At 37.2% G+C, this 26,944-nt stretch overlaps 3 protein-coding genes across 4 annotated transcripts; all 3 read left to right on the top strand.

Moving 5' to 3' along the window:
- The first annotated feature begins 993 nt into the window (after positions 1 to 993).
- Positions 994 to 6,146, top strand: LOC115435336 (E3 ubiquitin-protein ligase TRIM21-like). The gene is made up of 2 exons (XM_030157663.1): positions 994 to 1,084; positions 4,441 to 6,146. The coding sequence occupies exon 2, from the start codon at positions 4,443 to 4,445 to the stop codon at positions 6,072 to 6,074; it is 1,632 nt and encodes a 543-aa protein (XP_030013523.1). The 5' UTR covers positions 994 to 1,084; positions 4,441 to 4,442; the 3' UTR covers positions 6,075 to 6,146.
- Positions 6,147 to 11,228: 5,082 nt separating this feature from the next.
- Positions 11,229 to 15,990, top strand: LOC115435428 (E3 ubiquitin-protein ligase TRIM21-like). Of its 2 annotated transcripts, none has more exons than XM_030157842.1 (2): positions 11,229 to 11,335; positions 13,127 to 15,990. In XM_030157842.1, exon 2 carries the CDS (start codon positions 13,136 to 13,138, stop codon positions 14,765 to 14,767), a length of 1,632 nt encoding a protein of 543 aa, XP_030013702.1. In that variant the 5' UTR covers positions 11,229 to 11,335; positions 13,127 to 13,135; the 3' UTR covers positions 14,768 to 15,990. The 2 variants fall into 2 exon arrangements, with proteins under 2 accessions (XP_030013702.1, XP_030013703.1); XM_030157843.1 differs by having other exon boundaries at positions 11,263 to 11,335; positions 13,109 to 15,990.
- Positions 15,991 to 17,159: 1,169 nt separating this feature from the next.
- LOC115435430 (E3 ubiquitin-protein ligase TRIM39-like) lies at positions 17,160 to 24,534 on the top strand. Its single transcript, XM_030157844.1, has 2 exons — positions 17,160 to 17,225; positions 20,642 to 24,534. The coding sequence occupies exon 2, from the start codon at positions 20,644 to 20,646 to the stop codon at positions 22,267 to 22,269; it is 1,626 nt and encodes a 541-aa protein (XP_030013704.1). The 5' UTR covers positions 17,160 to 17,225; positions 20,642 to 20,643; the 3' UTR covers positions 22,270 to 24,534.
- The last annotated feature ends 2,410 nt before the right edge of the window (positions 24,535 to 26,944 follow it).

Here is a 26,944-nt window from a genome sequence, read left to right as displayed (position 1 = left end):
CTTATGATGGGAATTTATTTATTTATTACAAGGAAAACTTCAGTTTCAGTTTAATCCCCTATTCACAACACATCACAATGAAACCAATCAATAAATACTTAATGTGGGGTTTAATGTTTAAGTAAACGTCTGGTTCAATAGTACCAAAATAAAATAAAATAAAATAAAATAAGGTTGATATATTACAATAAGTTCCCCTGATTTTCAGGTCATACAGACTATTAGTTCTTGTCCTATGACTAAGTCAATGTTGCATCCATTAAAAAAGATATTTTTCAAAATAAAATCAGGCCTTCATTTCTACTTTTATCACTGGGTGAAGCATGACCTCACCGTTGATATGGAAATAAATTTTGATGTAATATCTGAATATTTACTTATTTATTTATCAAAATAAGAACTACCTTCCCTACAGTTCTTAATTTTATAGACAAAAAAGCTGGTATTTATTTGCCTTTTTTCATTGTGCATTCACGAGTAAATCAGAATGAAGAAACACAGGACATGATGTTAAACTGTTCATTGTGCCAATAGATGGTATGCACATGAGGTTGGCCTTGAAGCTGAGAGGGGGATGGGAGCTGTATCTCATACATGGGAAGGATGTAAATTTTGGGACACATCATCAGTAGTGTTGCCAATATGGATGTTGGAATCAGCAGTCCACATTACTTAGACCAAGTCGCCGGACCTCAGGTTTGTTGTAGTTTTCCCACTCTGAGGTCCAGTCTGACACTAACACTACAGCTGTGGATGAAAGTGGGTTGTATGGAATAATGTTGCTGTTAGATCAGCAGATGGTTTTGGTCTTCTGTGGATGTTTGGGTCTTTATGGGTTAAGTGAAGCTGTGAAACTCTTATCCTCTACAGAAGACAAAAATGCATTGCTGGGCCTGAGGAGGATATGATAAGAGAACTGTAGAGGGAGGGACTGTGGAAATACAAGATTCCTTGAACGTCTCATCCCTGAAATGACACTGAAACATTTAGTCGAAGTCACAGAGGGGGTCCAGCCCAGACGAAACTCTGCAAAGTTTGATATAATATAGTTTCTCAACAACTCAACAGGATCTTTTCAACACTGGTGAGTAAAGAATGATGATGAATGATCTGTAACCGACTGTGTTTATTGATATTAACACACATCTCACTGGACTGTCACTGGATAGGGTTCTTTTACAGACTAGTTTTTTTCATAATTCTTTGGCGCACATGAAATTGACCAAATATAAAATCTGACCTGGTCGTCCCCTTAAAAGTTCAGGTTCAAGATCAGGCCACATTATTTATGAGTCATCTAAGTCATACAGTAAACCAACTGGAATTTACAGGTCACACATACTCACACTGGATATGTCACATTTTTGTGATAGATTTGAAATCCTTACAGTGAAGCTAGTGTTTTTCTTGTGCACTACTCATTGTACAGTTACAGTAGATGAGCTGCATGGAGTGAATGTGCCCTCTGAACAACAACAATAAAGGTTCATTTATGCTCTACGTTAAAGACGCAGACGGATACGGATGGAGGGTTCTGTCCATCCTTTGTATATTACTCACGTAATTCTGTCCGTTTTCTGGGATCTTGGGATGTGAACCCAGATGGAAAATATCTAACAGTCCAACTGGGAATTGCGGAGGCAGTGTTGAGTTTTGAAGAGAATCATTTCCATAAATAGAGATACTTTTCACAAAGCGACTGTATGAGTATGAGTACTGTGTACCTTTGGGGTAATCCTACAACAGATTCCATTCCAAGCTACAAAAGTGTTAGTTTTCTTTTTTTTTTTTTTGGCTGAAATAGGCTTTAAGACTAAATTCAATGATGAATAAAATTATGATTTCCAATAAGTACCTCATGAATGTGGTATATTTGGTATTAGACCTTCATATACTCTTAGCACAAATACTATGAACTACTTTTACTCTGTACTTTTGGAGTAATCATACTCCAGAATCCCTTCCAGAGAAGATCTTCGCTGATAACCTTACCTGAAGTAACACAGCAACCATAATAAAGGCGGCCCACCAACACCTACTTCCTGAGGATGCTGAAGCATGATGGTCTTGGCACCTCAGCCCTTCCATCCTTCCATAGGTGTGTGGTGGAGAGTGTCCTCACTCCCTGCATCACTGCATGTTACGGACACTGCTACGCTGCAGACAGACGGGCACTGCAGTGTGTTGTGTCTGCAGGGAAGATCACTGACAGCAGCCTACACACTATCAGTGACATCTACAGCAGCGGGTGCAAGAATAAGGCTTCCTGCAGTCTGAAGGACCCCACCCACACTTCAAATGAACACTTTGCCCCCTTCCCCTTAGGTAGGAGGCTGCACAGCATCAAGTCCAGAACCACCAGGCTAAAGACGAGAATTTCAGATGTGAGACTGCTGAACACTAGCTCTCCATTGTCCCACTGAAGTGCTGCTCACACAGACTTTTCAAATCAATATCTGTGTGTAATGCTGCTTCTTTTTTTAAGTACTGCTACCTGTGTAATGCTGCCACTGTAAACATTGCGCTTGTGCAATTGAGGATACCTGACAAAGTGTCTCCCTTCACCCATATTTTACCTTCTCTTATATATCTATATAATTTTGACTGTTATAGTATGTTTATTATGCAGTGACTCAGGGCTTTTATTTATTTTTATCTAATTGTTATTATTATTGTTGTATTTTCTATTATTACTCTTGGAAAACAGGACTAGAGTACTGAACTTTGTACCTGTCTATGCGTTACATGCTCTGGAATGACAATAAAACTTCCAGTTTACCCGAAAATAAGGCTTTTTAACTTTGATGTGGGATAATATACATTTCCATTAGTAGATCAAAAGTATGCATTTATGGAAGTTTTACTTCATAGACTACTTATACAATTACGACAAAAAAACTGTACGTTTTGATTGTTGGTCATTTGTAAAACATGGTTCATTGGTAAAAGACTATGGTTGCTCTGATGTCACAAAAAACTAACACACATACATGCGTCGTTTAGTTAGAATTATTTATATCAAATACAAATATAACATGACATAAATCCAACCAAACAGTGTAAATATTAAGTTAAAAATTGAACTGTACATTATTATAAATATACAACAAAACATTTACACACATAAAAATAAAATGAGCAAAACAGAAAACAAATGGTGGCAGTCACAACAAACCACGCCCCTCGTAAGTGTTTTGCCTAGTAAATTGGAAGTTTAAAAAAAAAAAAAAAGAAAGAAACATCAATTCAGACAAAAACACTTGTAGCTTGGAAGGGATTGTGATGAAAAAACAATCACTTTTGTAGCTTTGAAGGGATTCTGGAGTATGATTACTCCAAAAGTACAGAGTAAAAGTAGTTCATAGTATTTGTGCTAATTGTATATGAAGGTCTAATACCAAATATACCAAATTCATGAGGTACTTATTGGAAATCATAATTTTATTCATCATTGAATTTAGTCTTAAAGCCTATTTCAGCCAAAAAAACTAACACTTTTGGAGCTTGGAATGGAATCTGGAGTATGATTACTTCAAAAGTACACAGTAAAAGTAGTTCATGGTATATGTGCTAATAGTATATGAAGGGCTAATACCAAAAATACTAAATTCATGAGGTACTTGTTGGAAAAAAATAATTTTATTACTCATTGAATTTAGTCTTAAAGCCTGTTTCAGATGAAAAAACACACTTTTGTAGCTTGGAAGGGAATCTGTTGTAGGATTACCCCAAAAGTGCATAGCACTCATACTCATACAGTCGCTCTGTGAAGAGTAAATCTCTTCATGGAAATGATTCTCTTCAAAACTCAACACTGCCTCCGCAGTTCCCAGTTGTACTGGTCCATATTCTCCATCTGGGTTCACATCCGCAAGCTCCTGGAAAACAGACAGAATTATGTGAGTAATATACAAAGGATGGACAGAACCCTCCATCCGTATCCGTCTGCGTCTTTAACGTAAAGCATAAATGAGCCCTTACTTTAGTTGCCTGGAGGGCACATTTGCTCCATGCAGCTGTGCATGCAGATTGCAATTGTTGAATGAGTAGTGCACAAGAATAACGCTAGCGGCTGGTTTGACCATGCAGAGGAGAATCACGGCTGGCTTGACCACAGTGAAGAAGCCCAATGAAGGAAATATGGAAGAATTCATGCATAGCCAGTGTCACTCAAATAATTAATTGTATAGACAAATGAAAACTCAATCCATTCGTCAAAGGCAGAATACCAGGGTGTCCACTTCAGCTAAAGGCAAACAAAGCCCAAAAATGAAATGTTAAATCATAACCATATATTTGAAACAGACAGTAAATTGAGACTGAGTCAAGTTCTGTTGCTGATATTGAAATGAGATTTTAACATCTGGAATGTCTGCTGTTGTTTCCTGATCTGATTCCAGCTTTACTGTTTACACTTTGACCTCTGTTCTCAGTACACAGATATGGCTGCTGCTGCCACATGTCTGCTGTCTGAAGATCAGTTTCTGTGCTCCATCTGTCTGGATGTGTTCAATGATCCAGTCAGCACACCGTGTGGACACAACTTCTGCAAAATCTGCATCACTGAACACTGGAGGGTTAATGCTCCTTGCCATTGCCCCATGTGTAAAGAAGTTTTCTCCCTAAAACCTCAGTTAAAGACCAACATTTTTATCTCAGAGATGGTCGCCCAGTTCAGACAAGAAACAAACAGCAGCAGCTCAGAACAACAAGCTGCCAAACCAGGAGAAGTTCCCTGTGGTGTCTGCACTGAAACCAAACTGAAGGCCCTGAAGTCCTGCCTGGTGTGTCTGACCTCCTACTGCGACACTCACCTGAAGCCTCATCTGACTAAAGCACCTTTAAAAAGACATCAGCTGATCGATGCTGTGGAGAACCTGGAAAACAGGATGTGTGTGAAACAAAGTAAACCCCTGGAGCTGTTCTGTAAGACCGACCAGACATGTGTCTGCATGCTCTGTCCTGTTTTAGACCATAAGAGACATGATATTGTTCATCTGATCAATGAATATGAAGGGCAGAAGGAAGAGATAAAGAAGACAGACACTGAAATTCAGCAGCAGATTCAGGAGAGACAACTGAAGATCCAAGAGATCAAACATGCATTGGACCTCAGTAAGAAAGCTGCAGACAGAGACACAGCAGAAGGTGTCCAGGTCTTCACTGCTGTGATGGAGTCTGTTCAGAGAAGTCTGAACCAGCTGAAAGAGGAGATCGAAGAAAAGCAGAGAAGGACAGAGAAACAGGGTGAAGACTTCGTCAAAGAGCTGGAACAGGAAATCTCTGAGCTGAAGAAGAGAAGCACTGAGGTGGAGCAGCTCTCACACTCTGAAGACCACCTCCACTTTGTCCAGAGATTCTCATCTGTTAAATCTGCTCCAGCCATGAAGAGCTGGGAAAAGGTCAGCGTCTGTCCACCATCGTATGGAGAGGCTATGGGGAAAATTGTGTCTCAGCTGGAGGTAAAATTCAGTGAAGAAACAAAGATGTTGCTCAAGGCGGTTAAGCTGAGGAGAGTCCAGCAGTATGCAGTGGACGTGACTCTAGATCCTGATACAGCACACCCTGAGCTCATCCTGTCTGATGATAAGAAACAGGTACATCACAGCGATTTCAAGAAGAAACTTCCAAACAACCCAGAGAGATTTACTCATAGTCGCTCTGTCTTAGGGAAGCAGAGTTTCTCTTCAGGTAAATTTTACTTTGAGGTTCAGGTCAGAGGAAAGACTGGCTGGTTCGTAGGAGTGGCCAGAAAGTCAATCAACAGGAAAGACCTACTGTACTTGACTCCTGAGTATAAAAACTGGACCATTGGGCTGAGAAATAGAAATGAGTACAAAGCTTATTCTGTCTCTACTGCCAGTCTCTCTCTGAAGTCGCAGCCACAGAAGGTGGGAGTGTTTGTGGATTATGAGGAGGGTCTGGTCTCCTTTTATGATGTAGATACTGCAGATCTAATCTACACCTTTAAGGGCTGCCGCTTTACTGAGAAACTCCTCCCATTCATCAGTCCACGTAAGAATGATGGAGGTAAAAACTCTGCTCCTCTGATCATTACTCCTGTCAAACAGTAGAGAAAATTTTAAATGGAAAGGTTTCCTTTTTTAATTAGACTAAATATATATAATAGGAACATTGTAAAGGAGGATTTAAATTTTCCAATGTGTTGTATTCACCAATTGTACTTACATTGTTGAATTATACCTGAATTTAAAGGTTCAGTGTTTGATACTTAGTGATATCTAGTGGTGATGTTGCAGATTGCAGCGACCTCTTCCATGGTGGATGTAAAAATGTGGAAGTCCCTCTGTAATGCTGTTGTGTATTTAGTTGATCCTGGTCCTTTTTGTTGAGTGGATATTGACTCTGGTCCATGGTGACCTGCTCCTCTGTAGATATAAACAACTTATGCCACATTTCCACTACATGGTACCGGCTCTACTCGACTCAACTTGGCCTTTTTGCATTTCCATTACGAAAAAGGACCTGGAATCTGGTACCCGGTACTAGTTTTTTGGTATCACCCCCGCCAAAGTTCCAAGACTGGGGAACAGATACTAAAATGTGACGTGTGAACACTGCAGACCACTGATTGGTCAGAGAGTTGTCTCTGTCACTCGCCATTTTACAAAAAAAAGATGTAGAAGTTTACAGTAAATATAGCGGTAGGTTAATCCACATGATGACAGCCCACAAAACTACACCACAGTCGGTCGAGGAGGTTCAGATGTAAAAATTCAGCATGAGCTTGACGAGACAACACACAACGAGTGAATTTATCAACAACTCTCTGAGCAGATGACATGGAAGTAACGCACCAAATTGCTATAGCTTCCAGGTACTCTAAAGTCAGTAGTATCCTGTAATGGAAATGGTCTCCAGGAATAGTACCTGGTACCTGAGTCGAGCGGAGCCGAGTCGAGCCGGTTCCATTTAGTGGAAACGCGGCATTATTCTAAGGCAACGACAAGGCAAAGACAATGTTCTTATTTTCATCTACTACAATGAAATGACAATCATGTGTCCATTTCCTGTCGTTGCACACCCCTAAATCCCTCTAAATCTTATACACTGAACCGTTAAAGGGTAATTTGAGGTGGTAATCTGGGTGTTTGGATGTACTTTGCAGTTGTACATGCATGCAATTATTTTTTCACATATGTCTTATCGTGTTACAGTGTGGAGCCAAACCTCACTGGCTGTGGTTCAACCTGTCACTTCTGTGTATAACCAAGCCTCAAAAATAATGGCTAAAACACCCAGGAGATGGCATCACTGTCACATACTGAGGCAGTATCATCTGCTCAGTGTTGAAAATTTTATCAAATTCTCAAACCTGAAAAGGGTTTTTAAATGTTTACAAAACTTAGCATCAGAGATTTTATGTACATTTTTGATGAGACAGAATACTGGCAGAAACACCAGAGGTGCAGCCAGTGGTAATTGTAAAATGACACATCGAAAGACCTCCATGGGGCAGTTAACGTTCTGTATTAAAGGCTCTCAAATGTGGAACACACTGCAGACAGAAATAAAATTAACACCAGATATAAAAACTTAACAAAAACGTCAAAAGCTGGCTAAAACAAAATCAGAGATGCAAGCATTTTGAATGATTCTGAATTTAGTGTAATTTTATGTAACCTTGATGTAAATATTTACCATATGCTGTATTCCTATATATATATATTTTAACCTTATGTCATTTTATGCAACCTTATATGTTCTCCTATTTTTTTTTTTTTTTACTTTCTTTCTTTCTTACTCTGTTTTTTTCTCTACTAAAAGCCTGACTAGGGACTGGAGATGGAAACTAACACTAGCTATTGAAAGAAAAATTCTGTGACACATGCTGAGACAAAAGATGGAGTCACTGGATTCTGGAATCAGAAGATTTTACTTGCAGGGAGTTAAGTACATACAGCGAGATGCAGCAGTTGACTGACTAACAACAGGAAGTTTAAGATCTTATAAAAGAACATGAATATTACAACCATTGGTCCAAGTGTCCAAACATAATGACGTTGATCAAGTTCACCATTGGCTTAGGTATCCAAAACACAGTGATGCATGGGTTCAGTGACCACGTTTGTACTCTTCTCCCACCTACACTATGGCCTGACCTCCCCAAGGGCAGCAGGCTGCTCTGGTCCCAAACTGGATGGAAAACCAGCAGATAGCAAAGAAATGGTAGAAATATCCTGAGTGGATATGTCTGGACTTTCTTACAGAATGTCATCATAACCCATCCATGACTCGTGCTCTGGACACCTGGTGTTTACAGAATATAGTCTAATATTATATTTTTCTAACAGCTATAATCTCTTTATGTGAATCATCAGTTTCTACAGCTTGTATGTAACAGGTAGAAGTTATACTATGTATTTGCATTGCCCTTATTAAATAAACTTTATAAATAAAATAAAATAAAATAAAATGTATCATTCTCAGACTATTCATGGGGATATGTTAGTAATTTTCAGTGTTATAATAATGTGATAATAAAATAATGAGCATAATCATACACCGGTCACTGAATTGACATTGTTATTTACACAAGGTATGTGGTTATAACTACTTGTATTAATGTCAGACTCTGAGGAAAATGTAATCTAAAATGTAATGAAAGTAGTAAAAGTATGAGTTGGGTTATCAAGAATCATAACAAAAAACGAACAAAAACCCTGAATGTCTCTATAGCTCGAGTTGTTTTTTAAAATGTGATAGTTTAAATAAAACATCCAAATTTTGAAATAAGTGGTGTGATACTTTTCATAATAAACCACTATAGTAGGTAAAAACACCACTGACATCATGTAAAGCTAAACAAGCTACAAGTATGAGTTATTAGAATATTAACATATAATAAATATAATATATACATGTATCATTAGAGGATTTAGAATAAAGTACTCTCAAGTTACACCAAAATACAATGTAGTGGATTGTAAAGATCTGAATTAGATCTCTTCATATCAATGACCACTAGAGGGAGTAGTGAGTCACTGCTGGTCTCCCAAGGTGAAGAAAACGAACACCACAGGTCCTTTGACCAAAGCATCAATAAGTGCACTTTTTAGAGTCATAGAACAAGACAAAATGATAGAAGTTAGAGGCACTGCTGTTGTTTTCTCCACTGGGCACAGCTCTAAATAAAAAGAATGGAGTTTGATGATGAAATCCCAGCATTTCGTCTACACAGGTGAGATTGATTATGAGGCTTATCTCACTGTACATTCAACAGTATGTAATTTATGAATTAGGGTTGTATGAGATAAGGTTGTATTGAGGTGTTTTATTGCGGTTGTGTGTGTGACAAAGGAAAGAAAACTCAGTTAACAGGCTTATAAAAAGAACAAGGATCTGAATGTGTTCATCTGCCATTTTGATCATGCATTAAAGCCACAAAAAGGTTTTAATTTTGAGGCTTGATCTTGTGAAATTAACATATTTGAACAAATTAACCAACAAAATTTGAAAAATGGGCAAAAGTAATGAGTAAGAATGAATGTAAAATGAACAGAATAGTCAAATAAATTGTCAAACATCGGCAAAATAACCAACAAAAATGAATAAAATAACATGTTTGGATGTGTTATGCCTTCCAAACAGAAATATGTTACATTAGGACACATGAAAGAAATTTAAAAAAAAAAAAAAAAAAAAAGAAATCTTATCTTAACCCTTTCATGCATAGTGGTCACTACAGTGGACAGTTACTCTACAGCTTTACTCTTGTATATTCATGGGTTTTGTTGTTTTAGTTCCATATCAGCCAACACAGTGGACACTTATGCATCATCTCATAAACTGCAGTTCATACCATTATTGTAACTTTGCTGTTCTTGATTGGTTCTTGAGTGGAAATCAATTGTTAATATTTATTTTTTGCATATTATTTCCATGAAGTGAGTAATAACTAGTATTAGAATATGTTAAAATGTGAGAAAACATCAGATTAGCTGCATTAAACATGGTTTCATTTCCCTGTTTTCAGATCACTTTATGATATTGGGTTTTAAATACATGTTTCTTTGCTTCAAGAATAAAATTCATGGTGTAGCTGTGTGGACATTTTTGTAACTCCATGAAAAACAGCTTGATTTAAAAAAAAAAAAATTCAATCACATTGGTTTTTTTTTCATGCCTAAAGAGGAATAAAAACGCTCAGGAAAAAAATCTTGATGAAGGTTCTCATAATTCATGCATGAAAGGGTTAACTTACTCTCGCTCTCTAAAATGGTGGGCTTGTATGTCACATTATGAAAAATGTAAATCCTTATTTGTTCCAAAAACTCCCTGTTCACAACAGACAGTTTTGGTTGTAAACACCGGTAAAACACAGGTGTTGTATCTGCCAGTGTTTGCAGCTGTTTGCTGGTGGCTGATGCTTTTATTTCTCATGATTTGAAATGACCAGTGAGTTTCACTTTATCATAAGCAGTGACTGAGACGACCCTCGAAGCCCCAGAACACAGCCTGATCCCTGACACTTATACACAAGATGGTGACAGAGTTCTTTAGGTTTTACAGTCCGTTCATGTCAACATTCAACACACTGTACATATCCATCCGATTTCTACTCACATTATCAAACACTCTGCTCGTTTGTTTAGATAGGATTTTGTTAAAACTGACTGAAAAATAGAATAAACCTACAACAGTTTTTTACCAAAACTGATTAAAACATTGATCCAATAAAAAATTAAAAATACATAAATTATTATTAGCTGTATTAACTTTATGTAACCCATAAAGACTCAGTGCTACTTTTGTGGCAGTTCCTTAATGATTTTTTCCTCTACATTTAACCTTCCTTATGTGATTTATCACCATTTATTGTAATATTATCTTCTTTATTTTGCTTTTTTTGTGAACATCTGTTATTTTCCAACATTTAATTCACTGAGCATGTAGATGTTAATTAAAGCTCAGGGCAAAGTTGAGGGTTAGTATATCAGAAACAGAGAAAACTGAAGAAAAAGTGAATTTTACAGTAAAATATATCATTAACTGAACACAAACAAATAGACAGTTTAGATCAGCAGATGGTTTTGGTCTTCTGTGGATGTTTGGGTCTTTATGGGTTAAGTGAAGCTGTGAAACTCTTGTCCTCTACAGAAGACAAAAATGCATTGCTGGGCCTGAGGAGGATATGATAAGAGAACTGTGGAGGGAGGGACTGTGGAAATACGAGGTTCCTCGAACGTCTCATCCCTGAAATGAAACTGAAACATTTCGTTGAAGCCACAGAGGAGGTCCAGCCCAGACGAAACTCTGCAAAGTTTGATATAAAATAGTTTCTCAACAACTCAACAGGATCTTTTCAACACTGGTGAGTAAAGAGAATGACCTTTAACCTACTGTGTTTATTGATATTGTTACGTGCCAGGAGGTCTTGGGTACTGACACATAACAAAAACAAAAAAAAAAAGAAAAAGATGGTCCGGGAGACCGCAAAGGAGAAGCATGGAGAGCAGGTCGGTTGTAACTAAAAGACGGAAAATTTATTACAAAAAAAAAAAAAAAAAAAAAGTACATGGCCACCGTCACTTAACACAAAAGAGATTAACATCAGTTAAACAAAAAGCGAACTGCACGAACGGCAGCGATGAACCCCGTCTCTCTCATTGTGGTTGGAGTTCAGGCTTTTATAGGCCAGTGATTGAAGTCCGGTGTTTCCAGTCAGCCGAAATGGGAAGGCGGAGACAAGGAAAAGAAAAAAACAACAGCCAACGGCCCCAGCCGTAACAATATTAACACAAAACTCACTGGACTGTCACTGGGTAGGGTTGGGACTGACTGACTGAATCCACCTGGTTCTTTTCCAGACTAGTGTTTTCATAATACTGTCTGGCGCACATAAAATTGACAAAATATAAAAAATGACCTGGGTGTCCCCTTAAAAGCTCAGGTTTAAGATCAGGCCACATTATTTATGAGTCATCTGTTAAGTCGTACAGTAAACCAACTGGAACTTACAGCTCACACATACTCACACTGGATATGTCACATTTTATGATAGATTTTAAATCTTTACTCTGAAGCCCAATGAAGGAAATATGGAAGAATTCATGCATAGCCAGTGTCACTCAAATAAGTCATAGTATAGAGAAATTAAAACTCAATCCATTTGTCAAAGGCAGAATACCAGGGTGTCCACTTCAGCTAAAGGCAAACAAAGCCCAAAAATGAAATCTTAAATCATAACCATCTATTTGAAACAGACAGTAAATTGAGACTGAGTCCAGTTCTGTTGCTGATATTGAAATGAGATTTTAACATCTGAAATGTCTGCTGTTGTTTCCTGATCTGATTCCAGCTTTACTGTTTACAGTTTGACCTCTGCTCTCAGTACACAGATATGGCTGCTGCCACATTTCCTGATCTGTATTATCATGTCTATTCTGTTGTTTTTACTTGGTATTTTTATTTCACTGTTTTTTTGTTTTAGTTTTTTTTTTTATTAAGTGGGGCAACACGGTGGTGCAGTGGTTAGCACTTGTGCCTCACAGCAAGAAGGTCCTGGGTTCGATTTCAACACCAGCCGAAGGGGGGTGGGACCTTTCTGTGTGGAGTTTGCATGTTCTCCCCGTGTCTGCATGGGTTCTCTCCGGGTACTCCGGCTTCCTCCCACCATCCAAAGACATGCACTGACAAGTTAATTGGTTAATCTAAAAAATTGCCCATAGGTGTAAATGTGAGAGTGATTGTCTCTACATGTCAGCCCTGCGATGAACTGGCGACTTGTCCAGGGTGTACCCCGCCTTCACCCCTATGTAGCTGGGATAGGCTCCAAGCGACCCCCGTGACCCTAGTGAGGATAAAGCGGGTTCAGATAATAAATGAATGAATGAATGAATGTTTTTAAGTGTACAGCTGCTTTTATGTCTCTTTTAATTTATTCTTGTATTTTAGTCTATTATTTTGCTTTTTATTCTTCTGTACGGCAGGGTTTTGATTGTACACCTGTTTTATGTTTTTAATCTCTTCTTGTATTTTTCTTTATTTTTTGGTTTTTCCCCTGTAAGTCGCTTTGGAAAAAAGCATCTGACAAATGCATAAATGTAAATAAATGTAAATCTGATTTCAGCTTTACTGTTTACAGTTTGACCTCTGTTCTCAGTACACAGATATGGCTGCTGCTGCCACGTGTCTGCTGTCTGAAGATCAGTTTCTGTGCTCCGTCTGTCTGGATGTGTTCACAGATCCAGTCAGCACACCGTGTGGACACAACTTCTGCAAAACCTGCATCACTGAACACTGGAGGGTTAATGATCCTTGCGAATGCCCGATGTGTAAAGAAGTTTTCCCCATAAAACCTGAGTTAAAGACCAACATTTTTATCTCAGAGATGGTCGTCAAGTTCAGACAAGAAACGAACAGCAGCAGCTCAGAACAACAAGCTGCCAAACCAGGAGAAGTTCCATGTGACATCTGCACTGAAAGCAAACTGAAGGCCCTGAAGTCCTGCCTGGTGTGTCTGACCTCCTACTGCGACACTCACCTGAAGCCTCATCTGACTAAAGCACCTTTAAAAAGACATCAGCTGATCGATGCTGTGGAGAACCTGGAAAACAGGATGTGTGTGAAACACAGTAAACCCCTGGAGCTGTTCTGTAAGACCGACCAGACATGTGTCTGCATGCTCTGTCCTGTTTTAGACCATAAGATGCATGATATTGTTCATCTGATCAATGAATATGAAGGGCAGAAGGAAGAGTTGAAGAAGACAGACACTGAAATTCAGCAGAAGATCCAGGAGAGACAACTGAAGATCCAGGAGATCAAACATGCATTGGACCTCAGTAAGAAAGCTGCAGACAGAGACACAGCAGAAGGTGTCCAGGTCTTCACTGCTGTGATGGAGTCTGTTCAGAGAAGTCTGAACCAACTGAAAGAGGAGATCGAAGAAAAGCAGAGAAGGACAGAGAAACAGGGTGAAGACTTCATCAAAGAGCTGGAACAGGAAATCTCTGAGCTGAAGAAGAGAAGCACTGAGGTGGAGCAGCTCTCACACTCTGAAGACCACCTCCACTTTGTCCAGAGATTCTCATCTGTTAAATCTGCTCCAGCCATGAAGAGCTGGGAAAAGGTCAGCGTCCGTCCACCATCGTATGGAGAGGTTATGGGGAAAATTGTGTCTCAGCTGGAGGTAAAATTCAGTGAAGAAACAAAGATGTTGCTCAAGGCGGTTAAGCTGAGGAGAGTCCAGCAGTATGCAGTGGACGTGACTCTAGATCCTGATACAGCACACCCTGAGCTCATCCTGTCTGATGATAAGAAACAGGTACATCACAGCGATGTATTGAAGAGTCTTCCAAACAACCCAGAGAGATTTAGTTGTAGTCGCTGTGTCTTAGGAAAGCAGAGTTTCTCTTCAGGCAGAGTTTACTTCGAGGTTCAGGTCAGAGGGAAGAGTGCGTGGACTGTAGGAGTGGCCAGAGAGTCAATCAACAGGAAAGACCTACTGTACTTGAGTCCTGAGTATAAAAACTGGACCATTGGGCTGAGAAATAGAAATGAGTACAAAGCTTATTCTGTCTCTACTGCCAGTCTCTCTCTGAAGTCGCAGCCGCAGAAGGTGGGGGTGTTTGTGGATTATGAGGAAGGTCTGGTCTCCTTTTATGATGTAGATACTGCAGATCTAATCTACACCTTTAAGGGCTGCCGCTTCACTGAGAAACTCCTCCCAGTCATCAGTCCTTGTAAGAATGATGGAGGTAAAAACTCTGCTCCTCTGATCATTACTCCTGTCAAACAGTAGAGAATATTTTAAATGGAAAGGTTTCCTTTTTTTTAACAAATATATATTGGAACAAATATACACAATAGGAACATTGTAAAGGAGGATTTAAATTTTCCAATGTGTTGTACTCACTGATTGTACTTCCGTTGTTGAATTATACCTGAATTTAAAGGATCAATGTGTGATACTTAGTGATATCTAGTGTTGATGTTGCAGATTGCAGCCACTTCTCCTATGGTGGATGTAATTATGTGGAAGTCCCTCTGTAATGCTGTTGTGTATTTAGTTCATCCTGGTCCTTTTTGTTGAGTGGATATTGACTCTAGTCCTCACCCACTCACGGTGACCTGCTCCTCTGTAGATATAAACAGTTTATTCTAAGGCAACGAAGACATTGTTCTTATTTTCATCCGCATACTACACATGCATATTGTACATGATGTACATGCATGCAATGATTTTTTCACATATGTCTTATTGTGTCACAGTGTGGAGCCAAACCTCTGTGACTGTGGTTCAACCTGTCACTTCTGTGTATAACCAAGCCCTAAAAATAATGGCTAAAAAACCCAGGAGATGGCATCACTGTCAGATACTGAAGCAGTATCATCTGCTCAGTGTTGATAATTTTATCAAATTCTCAAACCTGAAAATGATTTTTAAATGTTTACAAAACTTAGCAGCAGATATTTTATGTAAATTTTCCATGAAACAAAATACTGGCAGGAACACCAGAGGTGCAGCCAGTGGTAATTGTAAAATGACACATTGAAAGACCTCCATGGGGCAGTCAGACAGAAATAAAATTAACACAAGATGTAAAAACTTTTTTTTTTCTACTTTTCTTTCTTTCTTACTCTTTTTTTCTCTACTAAAAGCCTGACTAGGGACTGGAGATGGAAACTAACACTATCAATAATCTCTTTATGTGAATCATCAGTTTCTACAGCTTGTATGTAACAGGTAGAAGTTATACTATGTATTTACATTGTCCTTATCAAATAAACTTTATAAATACAATACAATGTATAATTCTCAGACTATTCATGGGGATATGTTAGTAATTTTCAGTGTGTTATAATAGTGTGATAATGAAATAATGAGCATAATCATACACTGTTCACTAAATTGACATTGTTATTTACACAGGGTATGTGGTTATAACTACTTGTATTAATGTCAGACTCTGAGGAAAATGTAATCTAAAATGTAATGAAAGTAGTAAAAGTATGAGTTGGGCTATCAAGAACAAGAAATGGTTTAAATAAAACATCAAAATATTGAAGTGGTGTGATGCTTTTTCTTAATAAACCACTATAGTATCAAAAAGTACCGCTGACATCATGTAAAGCTGAACAAGCTACAAGCATGAGTTATTACAATATTAATATATAATAAACATAAAAAATATGAAATTGTCATCAGAGGATTTAGAATAAAGTACTCTCAAGTTACACCAAAAAAACAATGTATTGGATCATAGAGATCTGAACTAGATCTATTCATATCAACGACCACTAGAGGGAGTAGTGAGTCACTCTGCTGGTGTCCCATGGTGAAGAAAACGAACACCACAGGACCTTTGACCAAAGCATCAATAAGTGCACTTTTTAGAGTCAAAGAACATGACAAAGTATTAAAAATTAGAAGCACTGTTGTTTTCTCCACTGGACACTAAATGAAAAGAATAGAGTTTTGATGATGAAATCACAGCGTTTCTTCTACACAGGTGAGTTTGATTATGAGGCTTATGAAGATATAAAGTTATGTGATATTATCTTTGTGTTCTGCTGATTTCCACCTGCTGTTGAGAGTTTGGAATATCAATACTACATATAGAGCCCTTTTAAATTCAGTGAACTGTTAAGAATATAATTCATGTCTAAATTTCTCCAGTAGATCTAAAGTATAGTGGTGGAAAAAAAGTTTTCAGGCATCCTTAAAATTTTACACAAGCCTAAATATTATTGTGACATATTTGCAGATAAGTTTTTTCTGTGTTTCAAAAGGTGTGGCTGCATCAGACAGACACAGGCAAATGCATTTGTTTTGTTTATTGTCAACAAGAAAAAAAAAACAACTAAAAACAACTCTTTACAATTTCAACATGTCAGACTGTGGATGTGTTTTATTATCTGCTGAAACATCATTTTGACCTCGATGGAACAGAGCATGTGCAGAAGGGAGCATGTTGCTTTGGAGAGTGGAACAAAACTTGGCAAAGTTTAACGACTTAAGAGTGATACTCAATTCATTATATCATAAATACATGGTGTCTGAAAACTTTTTTCTAGCCCCGTATGATTCGGGACAGAACTGGAAGAACTGGAATCATTTTACGTCATATAACTGAAATGAAACTAAAAGTTATTCAAAGACACATAAGAGCTGAGTCATGATGAATGTGACAGTTGAACTATAAAGAAAACGTCCTGAGTCCATGTTTCTCAACTCAGCAGGATCTTTGCAAACAGTGGTGAGTACAGAGGACACATTTACTGGGTTTCAGCAAGATTTAACACAAAACTTCAGCTGTACTCAGAAAGAACATGGGCTAGTATTATAGTTTCATCAAATTTGTCAAAAGAACTACTTAGTGAAGTGCAGTTTTGTAGATTTGTTAATTTAATGTTAGTTAGAATTATAATTACATAATTTTATAACTGTATTCACCTTAACTTTTAAGATATTCAGCTCAAATTTAACCCATTTTGACAGCAGTAAAAACACCCTACATGTGATAAATGATAATTTTTAGTCTGAAATATAATAATTTTACTTTGACAAAAAGACAAAAAATATGTACATGTCCATTCTACAAATCTTTGAAAGATGAAGCTATTCCAGTTTCACTGTATTCAAAGTGAACTTTAAGTTTTGGTTTCAATAAAATCCATGTTTTGATTCTTGTAAGTTAAATAGTACATGGTGTTGTATGATCATAGATGGTTTTGCTCCACATATAAATTGTGTAAAACCTACAAAAAGTCTGCCTCTACTGTCTGAAACATTGCTGAAGTACTAAATACCCATTTACTATTGTCAGAGAAGCCAGTTTATGTAACATTGTAAATAGTTCTGTGGCTCAAACTTTGGTGTAGATATTTGTTTTGATGGGCTTCTTGAACTGGGACAAAACTGAATTGGACATTATTGCACTGAAGGAAAAAAAGCATGTAAATATCAGATGATTCACCTCTAATGGGACAGTTCAATTCAGTGTGATTTGATTCAGCACAATTTGATTTATAACACAAACAAATCAGCTATCAAAAGTACCATTTTTACTCCACAAATTTATCGTGTCATTTTTTAAGTTTGTTTTTGGCTTCTCTCTTTACATAAGGAACAAGCAAAAATTTGCAACACAAGATAAACTCAAACTGGGAAAAGACGTCAGCTTCAACCACATCTTTTTTTCTTTTTTGTATAGAATGCACTTCATCCTCACGAGATAATCTGTCATTCAGCCATGTGAGTCATATGACAGTGATTTGGCCACTTACATCTAAGCAGGAAAATATTGAACACAAATTTATATATCCATGGAAATCTCCAGAAGATCAAAATGTGATGTGTGAATGGATTTGTTGCATAAATTTCACTACATACTTCAGTATATTTGGTTTGTCATAATTGTATATTTTAGGTGCAACATGTTTTTCCCCATTTTCCAGTTGCAGAGGAATTTTATTTCAGTCAAAAACTACTCAGTTTGGTTAAAGAAAAGATCATTTTAGTTGAAATAGAGCCTTTTAATCAACATTGAATGGACTCTTGGCCTTTTCATCTGGTTCCAGAGTGTTTACAACCAACAACCACTGATGTCAGGGGCTGGGGATGGAATCAACAAAACCAAAAATCGAACTAAAAATTCACGATACAACTGTAGATAAAAAAAGTATCCCACTTGGTATCAAGGGAAACACTGAATATTAATTGGAGACAGGGATTTTTCAGCCATTTATTTTCTGATTATTTCTTCACTTCTACACTACTGTCACTTGTCTTACACATTTATATTAGGTATTAATTTATAATGTTGTTATTCCTATATGATAATCTTTACTATGTATACTGGTCACTTAATGTATGTTTACCTGCTACTAATGGAGCAATTTAAATTGTCTGGTTATCATCAACATTTATTGGTCTGAAATGAGGGTCCATCCATCCATCCATCCATCCATCCATCCATCCATCCATCCATCCATCCATCCATCCATTCTCGTAGATGAGGGTAGGAATGTAGATCAACCAGTTAAAATGAGTCTAGACTCCATAAAAGTTTAGTCTTAATAATAATAATAATAATAATAATAATAATAATAATAATAATAAAAATTTATTTGTAAAGCGCTTTCAATCAAAGTGCTGTACAGATATAAAATCAATCACAATAAAACAATAAAACATTAAAGCTAAAAACATTAACAGTAAAAGCCCATCACGACTTATAACACAGAGTAAACAAGTGGGTCTTGAGCTTTGCTTTAAAAACATCCACAGAGCATGCCTGCCTTATGTCCAGAGGAAGACTGTTCCAAAGTGTTGGTGCACGGAAAGAAAAGGCTCGCTCACCGACAGTCTTTTTCCTGACTTTAGGCACAGTCAGGAGGCCAGATCCTTGAGAGCGAAGGGCACGAGAAGGTGCATACAGTCTAACCAGCTCTGTCAAGTAAGAAGGTGCCGTTCCATTTAAAATTTTATAAGTCAATAAAAGCACCTTAAAATCAGCATGAACCTGACATGGAAGCCAGTGAAGAGAGGCCAACACTGGGGTAATATGATCAAATTTCCCAGCTCCAGTCAGAACCACAACTTTTGAACCACTAATCCTATCAATATGTTTAAATAATTCAGGTAACATGGAATTTCTCAGCTTTTCAGCCCCATCAGATGTGTCTTTTTTCAATGTTCAGAGACTCTGTAAACATGGAAAGCCATCATCTTCTGCTGATTCACCAGTAATATCCATATAGTTTGATATATGACTGATTGTAGATGCTTGTTTTTATGGTCACTTAATGATATTTTTTGCTGAAAAACTCACTTTTTCAGTTTCCTCTTCTAATTTAATAACTGTTGCATCTGATATTTTATAAACATCTACATGATCTGTGGATCAAATCTAGGAAAATACCGGATTTTCACAGAAAAACAGAAAAGACATAGGGTAACAGATGACAAATGGCAATAAATCATTTAGGAAAGATGAAATATAAAATTTAATGCTTCACAAAAATTCTGTACAGGTAAATAAAATGCTGTGCATACATTTATTTTCAGTCATTTAAGGATGGAGTTAATGCTCCTTCAACTATATCAATGGTGTACTGGCACAGCAGTGCTATATATGAACACACTGGATGTAACTTCAGTTGTATATGTCAGTTCTGTACATGAAACTTTAGAAGAAATCATGGGATGTGACTTTTGAGTTTGAAGTTTGCCACATAGTAAAAAATTATAGCTAAATACAGTAACAGCAATATTATAATGTGGTCTAAAATACAAAAGAACCTAAAGAGAAATGTTCTCTAGTCTCAGGACTGGGTAAACATTAACTATGTATTAGAAAAAATTAATACAAAGTGGCTTTACACTTGGGCACATATAGCAGTAGTTGGTTGTACACCGGGTGTAAATAGCATGGGTTGGTACAGACTCTCTGGATCACTTGTCTTATATACATGGAACTGAATGGAAACAACCACACAGATTATTTCTCCTTCAGTATAAATTCCACTTAGTCTTTCTATCGTTGCATAGCATGGTGTCATCTCAGGATTCTTGACAATATTTGTCACTTCTTCTGTCTTATCGGCTGTTGTTTCTTGATCTGATTTCAGCTTTGCTGTTTACACTTTGACCTCTGTTCTCAATACACAGATATGGCTGCTGCTGCCACGTGTCTGCTGTCTGAAGATCAGTTTCTGTGCTCCATCTGTCTGGATGTGTTCACTGATCCAGTCAGCACACCATGTGGACACAACTTCTGCAAAACCTGCATCACTGAACACTGGAGGGTTAACACCCCTTGTCGATGTCCCCTGTGTAAAGAAGTTTTCCAAACAAAACCTAAGTCAAAGATCAACTCTTTTATCTCAGAGATGGTCACCCAGTTCAGACAGGAAGCGAACAGCAGCAGCTCAGAACAACAAGCTGCCAAACCAGGAGAAGTTCCATGTGACATCTGCACTGAAAGCAAACTGAAGGCCCTGAAGTCCTGCCTGGTGTGTCTGACCTCCTACTGCGACACTCACCTGAAGCCTCATCTGACTAAAGCACCTTTAAAAAGACATCAGCTGATCGATGCTGTGGAGAACCTGGAAAACAGGATGTGTGAGAAACATGATAAACCTCTGAAGCTATTCTGTAAGACCGACCAGACATGTGTCTGCATGCTCTGTCCTATTTTAGACCACAAGAGACATGATATTGTTCATCTGAAGGAGGAACATCAAGGACAGAATTTAGAGTTGAAGAAGACAGATGCTGAAATTCAGCAGAAGATCCAGGAAAGACAACTGAAGATCCAGGAGATCAAACATGTAGTGGACCTCAGTAAGAAAGCTGCAGATAGAGAGACAGCAGAAGGTGTCCAGGTCTTCACTGCTGTGATGGAGTCTGTTCAGAGAAGTCTGAACCAGCTGAAAGAGGAGATTGAAGAAAAACAGAGAAGGACAGAGAAACAGGGTGAAGACTTCATCAAAGAGCTGGAACAGGAAATCTCTGAGCTGAAGAAGAGAAGCACTGAGGTGGAGCAGCTCTCACACTCTGAAGACCACCTCCACTTTGTCCAGAGATTCTCATCTGTTAAATCTGCTCCAGCCATGAAGAGCTGGGAAAAGGTCAGCGTCTGTCCACCATCGTATGAAGGGACTGCGGTGAGAATTGTGTCTCAGCTGGAGGTAAAACTCAGTAAAGAAATACAGAAGCTGTATCATTCTGAGCTGAAGCGAGTCCAGCAGTATGCAGTGGACGTGACTCTAGATCCTGATACAGCACATCCTACTCTCATCCTGTCTGATGATAATAAACAGGTACATCACAGCAACCTATGGAAGAGTCTTCCAAACAACCCAGAGAGATTTTCTAATGTAATTTGTGTCTTAGGAAAGCAGAGTTTCTCTTCAGGCAAATTTTACTTCGAGGTTCAGGTCAGAGATAAGACCGGCTGGGTTGTAGGAGTGGCCGGAGAGTCAATCATCAGGAAGGGACCAACCTTTTTGAGTCCTCAGTATGGAAACTGGACCATTTGTTTGAGAAACGGAAATGTGTTTGGACCATCTGCTTTCAGTCTTTCTCTGAAATCCCAGCCTCAGAAGGTGGGGGTGTTTGTGGATTATGCGGAGGGTCTGGTCTCCTTTTATGATGTCGATACTGCAGATCAAATCTATATCTTAAAGGGCTGCTGCTTCACTGAGAAGCTCCTCCCATACCTTGGTCCTAGTTTAAATGATGGAGGAAAAAATGCTGCTCCTCTGATTATCACTCCTGTTGGAAGCACTGAGTAGATAATTTGGTACCATTCTGCCATAAGAGTACCTTTACAGAGGAATAAATAATGGTTTAATTTAAGCTTCATTAGATGATGCATACTTTAAATGTCATTAGAGAGGCAGAATCTCTGTTCTATGCACCTAAACTTGTAAAAATTGGACCAAGGGTCCTAAAGACAATTGACATTCATGTGACTTTTAAAGGTCAAAGGTCATGGCACCAAATGAAAGCCCATATGTGACTTCTTATCTATTGCCAATAGTAATTATATCAATATCTTCAACTGTTTTGAAGTTATAGCACTTTGAAATTTTTCCCATTATAAACCAATGAGAACTTTAAAAATTAGAAAATTAATTAAAAATAACAAAAAAAAAAAAATCTATATTTCTCTATTCTTTAAACTCAGTTCTTTTAATTATGTTAATTACCAGGTCTTGATAGTTATTTAGTTATCTTATCATGATGTGCAAGCACTTCAATAGCTTACATGACTATAAAATCTAATTTTAGCTGCCACTTTTTTTTCCAGTTTCACTTTAGGGGAAAATCCATACACTGCATGGAATTAATGAAGATACCATGGCATCACCCGTTGGTTTCTGAGCTGTCACTTTGAAGCCAGTAATATGGGATTTGGACATCACTATATTGGCTTTATGGAGCCGGAAGTGATCATTTTTGGGCAAAAAAAGGTGAAACTACAGGAACATTAAGGGTGGTGGGGTAAAGTGTACCAATAATGTATTGTTATAGGAACCTATTACCACAACTGTAGCTGTATTACAGTGTAATATACTTCTGCATTGGCTTCAGTTTTGAGCTGAGGTCTTTGCCCATTAGTAAAATCTGATGTAATAATGTAGGTATTGCTGGTTTTGAAGTAGTTTGATGTAATGTCATAATAGTAATTAATGACAGATACAGAATCTGCAATTGTGAAACAGTGACAGTGATAGAAAAAAAGCTCTTGGGGATGAATAAAAGCCAAATATTTGTACCTAAAAAAAGACCCCATTTAATTAATTAATTCATTCATTCATTCATTTGTTTTGAGCAGAAGAAAAAAAAAAAAAAAAAAAAAAAAAAAAAAAAATCAAGCATCTTTGTGTACAAGGAACTAATAGCAGAGCAAATACATTAACAAACAAAGATGATCAAGACAAAATAGCAATTGCCATGTACACTAGCAATAACAAAATAAATTCAATATGTACTGCTCAAAAAGGAGTGGGTAGAAGAAAACTTATGAAATCCCACCCACACATCTCAATGAATGGAGCTGATTTACTTGTCCATGTTTTGTGATGGTTAAATTGAGTCTATTAATACAGCAAGTAAAACCATCAAAATTAAGCATAAAATAAACTTAACAATAAAAAGTGACTGAGTGAATTTAGTTACTTATAGAAAACAAAACAAATGATTGTCTTTAGTCATTTTTGAAGTCTAATAAAGTTGTTTTGTTTTTTTTTGGTGTATTAAAGTAAATGTATTGTTTATTATTAATTAAATGGTGTAGTTATACATACCATACATGTACATTATCTGTTGCCAAAATGATCTGTTCTCACCTTTTCTTGTTAAATAAATGATTGTGTTGGCTCTGAACTGAGAAGACGGACACAATTGATATTAAATTAGCAAAGTTATTGAGTGACAAATTGTTTTGATGCTGTGACATTTTGCAGCAGATGATGTGTTCCTGTTTAGTCTGTTGTGGTTTTATAGTTAATGAGCTCTGGGTGTTGACAGACTCTCCTCTTTATTAAAGTTATCTAATGAGTCTACTTTCACTCTGCAGCTTCACAAACCACTTCAACGTGAACTTTAATCATAAACCTCAGAAAAATGAAGTGTATTTGCCTGTGCAGCAGTTAATCAATGGGACAGTGGTGTGTTCTGAATATTTAGAACCTTTTGTGATGAATTATTGACAGCCTGAAGGGGGGGCTCTTCACCTTCCTGTTGAAATGGCAGCTGTTCACAGGAGAGCGAAATACAGCAAAGACTCCACACTAGAGCTGATTAAAGATGGATGACCGATATGTGGAAATGAGATACATAAATGAGCAGGTGATTTATGCAGGTGCTTTATTAAACTCATTCAGTGACAAGTGTGTGATTTAAAGAGCTGGATGAAAAGATGTGGAAAGAGGAAACATAATATGACCAATCCATTTTCTGGCCCATAGAGAGCATTTTATACACTTTATAGCAACATTTTATTCTGCAATGCATTGTTTGAGTTCAGAAAAAAAAAAAAAAAAAAAAAAAAACATGGTGAAGAAAATGACTCATACATGGCTCAGATGTGTAATAGATTATTCTATTTAGGATAGTATGGTGCTGTTGCCTTCCAGAATTTCAAAATGAAATACTACAGATTTACAATACAGTCTTGTGCATAATGTTTAGTTTTAGTTTATTAGTCTTTACAGTGGTTCCCAACCTTTTTTGACTCGTGACCCCATTTTAACATCAAATTTCTGGCGACCGCAGACATTCCAAATGGAGACTTTTTATTTTTTTTGCCAAAATTAATTTGTTTTTGATCATGTAATAGTTTGCTATACTATGTTGCAAATAAACGTTCATTTTAGAGGACATTTAGTCTATATAATGAATATTATTATGGACAGAGGCAGTAAAGCCAGGTGTAGATTACTGCATAAAGGGAGAATTGGATTTTCCTTGGTTAGGACATGTACAGTCAGTCCAGCTTGGTTTTACAAGGCTGACAATTAATACTGAACAAACAATAACTCAAACTATGAATTATGAAAGAGCTGCAGAATCTGAAACCGACCACAATGAACATTTGACAGATAAACAGTACCACAGTGCTGCAGTTTCAGAGTTTGTCATGTCTTTTATGAATTGGCATTGTCTCTGACCCACCATATATTTTTTAAAAGTAAGTTTTATTTAAGTTTTATTTTTATCAATTACTAGAAATTTCAGGCGACCCCATTTGAATTCCAGTCGACCCCACATGGGGTTTATTATATCATGGACAATCTCAATTAATTAACTGTACCAATAACAGTAAAAAGGGCAGCTTTAGTCAACATGGCTGGTATCCTGCTGTAGTCCCAGGCCTGATTTATATTTCATTTTTACAGTAAGTATAAAAAAAGAAAGAATTTTTACAAATTGTCTGAATATAAAATTTACGTAGGTATTGCGTTTCACTACCTGTGCAAATGCAACATAATTCAGATGTTCTGGGAGGGAGTCTGCATTAACATTAATAAAGCTATGTAAACAGGGATCAAAAAATGTATTAATATAGGAATGTTGCAAACTTGTAGAAATCACACAAATGCTTTTAATGTTGGTGAAATTACAATGGTCAATCTATTTCCATATGGAAGTCACTTATTCTGCAGGTTTTGATTTTGGAAAACCTTGGATAGTTTATCGACAGGAGGACATTTGGAAACTCAGTGATGCGTCATTTGGACTCAAGTGGACATTAATTCAGCCATAAGTGTACTCCATGTGCAAAAAACAGGGTTAGATGGAAAAGAATGTTCAGTGTCTCCTTTGTCAACAAACTTTGTATAAAGCTCATCAAACATGCATGTGTGGAGCTACCGTATTTCACCTAATTATATGTATCTACAGTCTACTCTGTTGATTTTGACCTTTCCATCATTCTTTTGCTGTGAAGTGCTTTACCAAAACTCTGGGCTTATCACCTGATATTTACATCCTTACAAATGTGACAAAAGATCAAATACGGCTACATGCTGAATTTACTCAACAGGAGAGTTACTTCTTCAAATGTGCAACTGAGCTCCAGGTAAAGTAAAGGAGAGAAGCCCTGCTCATTAATCTATTTGTCTCTTATTTTGTATCTGATGTGCCATTTTGCATTGTCTCGTAGCATCCATATGTGTTTAAATATCTTATATAACTTCCAAATAAACATAATGAATGTTATTTCTGTTCATTTCCAGTAGGTTGAAACGCCAGCCGTCTGGCAGGAAATCTATAATTGATTATGTTCTTCCTCTCTTGCTGTTTCTTTTACATCATAGCTTTACCTCTTTTCGGATTCCCCCGAAGCTTGAGAGGACAGCAGGTCTTTAGACTCATTAATTTTTCATGTTTCATTCCCACTGAAGATGTGTTTTTTGTTTGTTTTTTTTTACTATGCAGCCAATTCCCACCATTAGATCATTTCCTTGAGTAAAAGGTAGTCATATACACTGTGAAAATACTGTACAACTAAAACAAGAATTGCATTTAAATCTTTCAATGAAAATATCATGACCAAATGTGGTTAAATTGAGAAGAATCAAAGTGACTTTTCTTTTTGGTGTGCGTTTAAATCTATATCTGATGTTTCCGATGCCTTTTACTACTACATTTTTGTGCATATTATATATTTTACTGCTGTGAATGTTTGAGACGAATGGTATAAAATGCTGAAAATTCTTAGTAATTCCCCATTCCTCAACCCTTTTTCCATTCAACCATCAGTCCAAAACACCCAAAATATTTGGTTTTCTGTCAGGTTTGATCAAGTAAAGCCAAACACCTACCAGAACACACTTTAGACTACCAAAACCACCAATGGATCAACAGTCAATAAGCCTCCTAATCAAGCTCACCTATGTAGGATAAACACTGCCATTTCAGCATCAAATTCCACTCTTTTCATTTAGAGCAGTGTGCAGT

Source organism: Sphaeramia orbicularis, chromosome 16 (genome assembly GCF_902148855.1).
Source record: "Sphaeramia orbicularis chromosome 16, fSphaOr1.1, whole genome shotgun sequence".
Lineage (NCBI taxonomy): Eukaryota > Metazoa > Chordata > Actinopteri > Kurtiformes > Apogonidae > Sphaeramia > Sphaeramia orbicularis.
The sequence above is the reverse complement of the archived record's forward strand: the minus strand, read 5'-3'. Positions and strand labels throughout refer to the sequence as shown.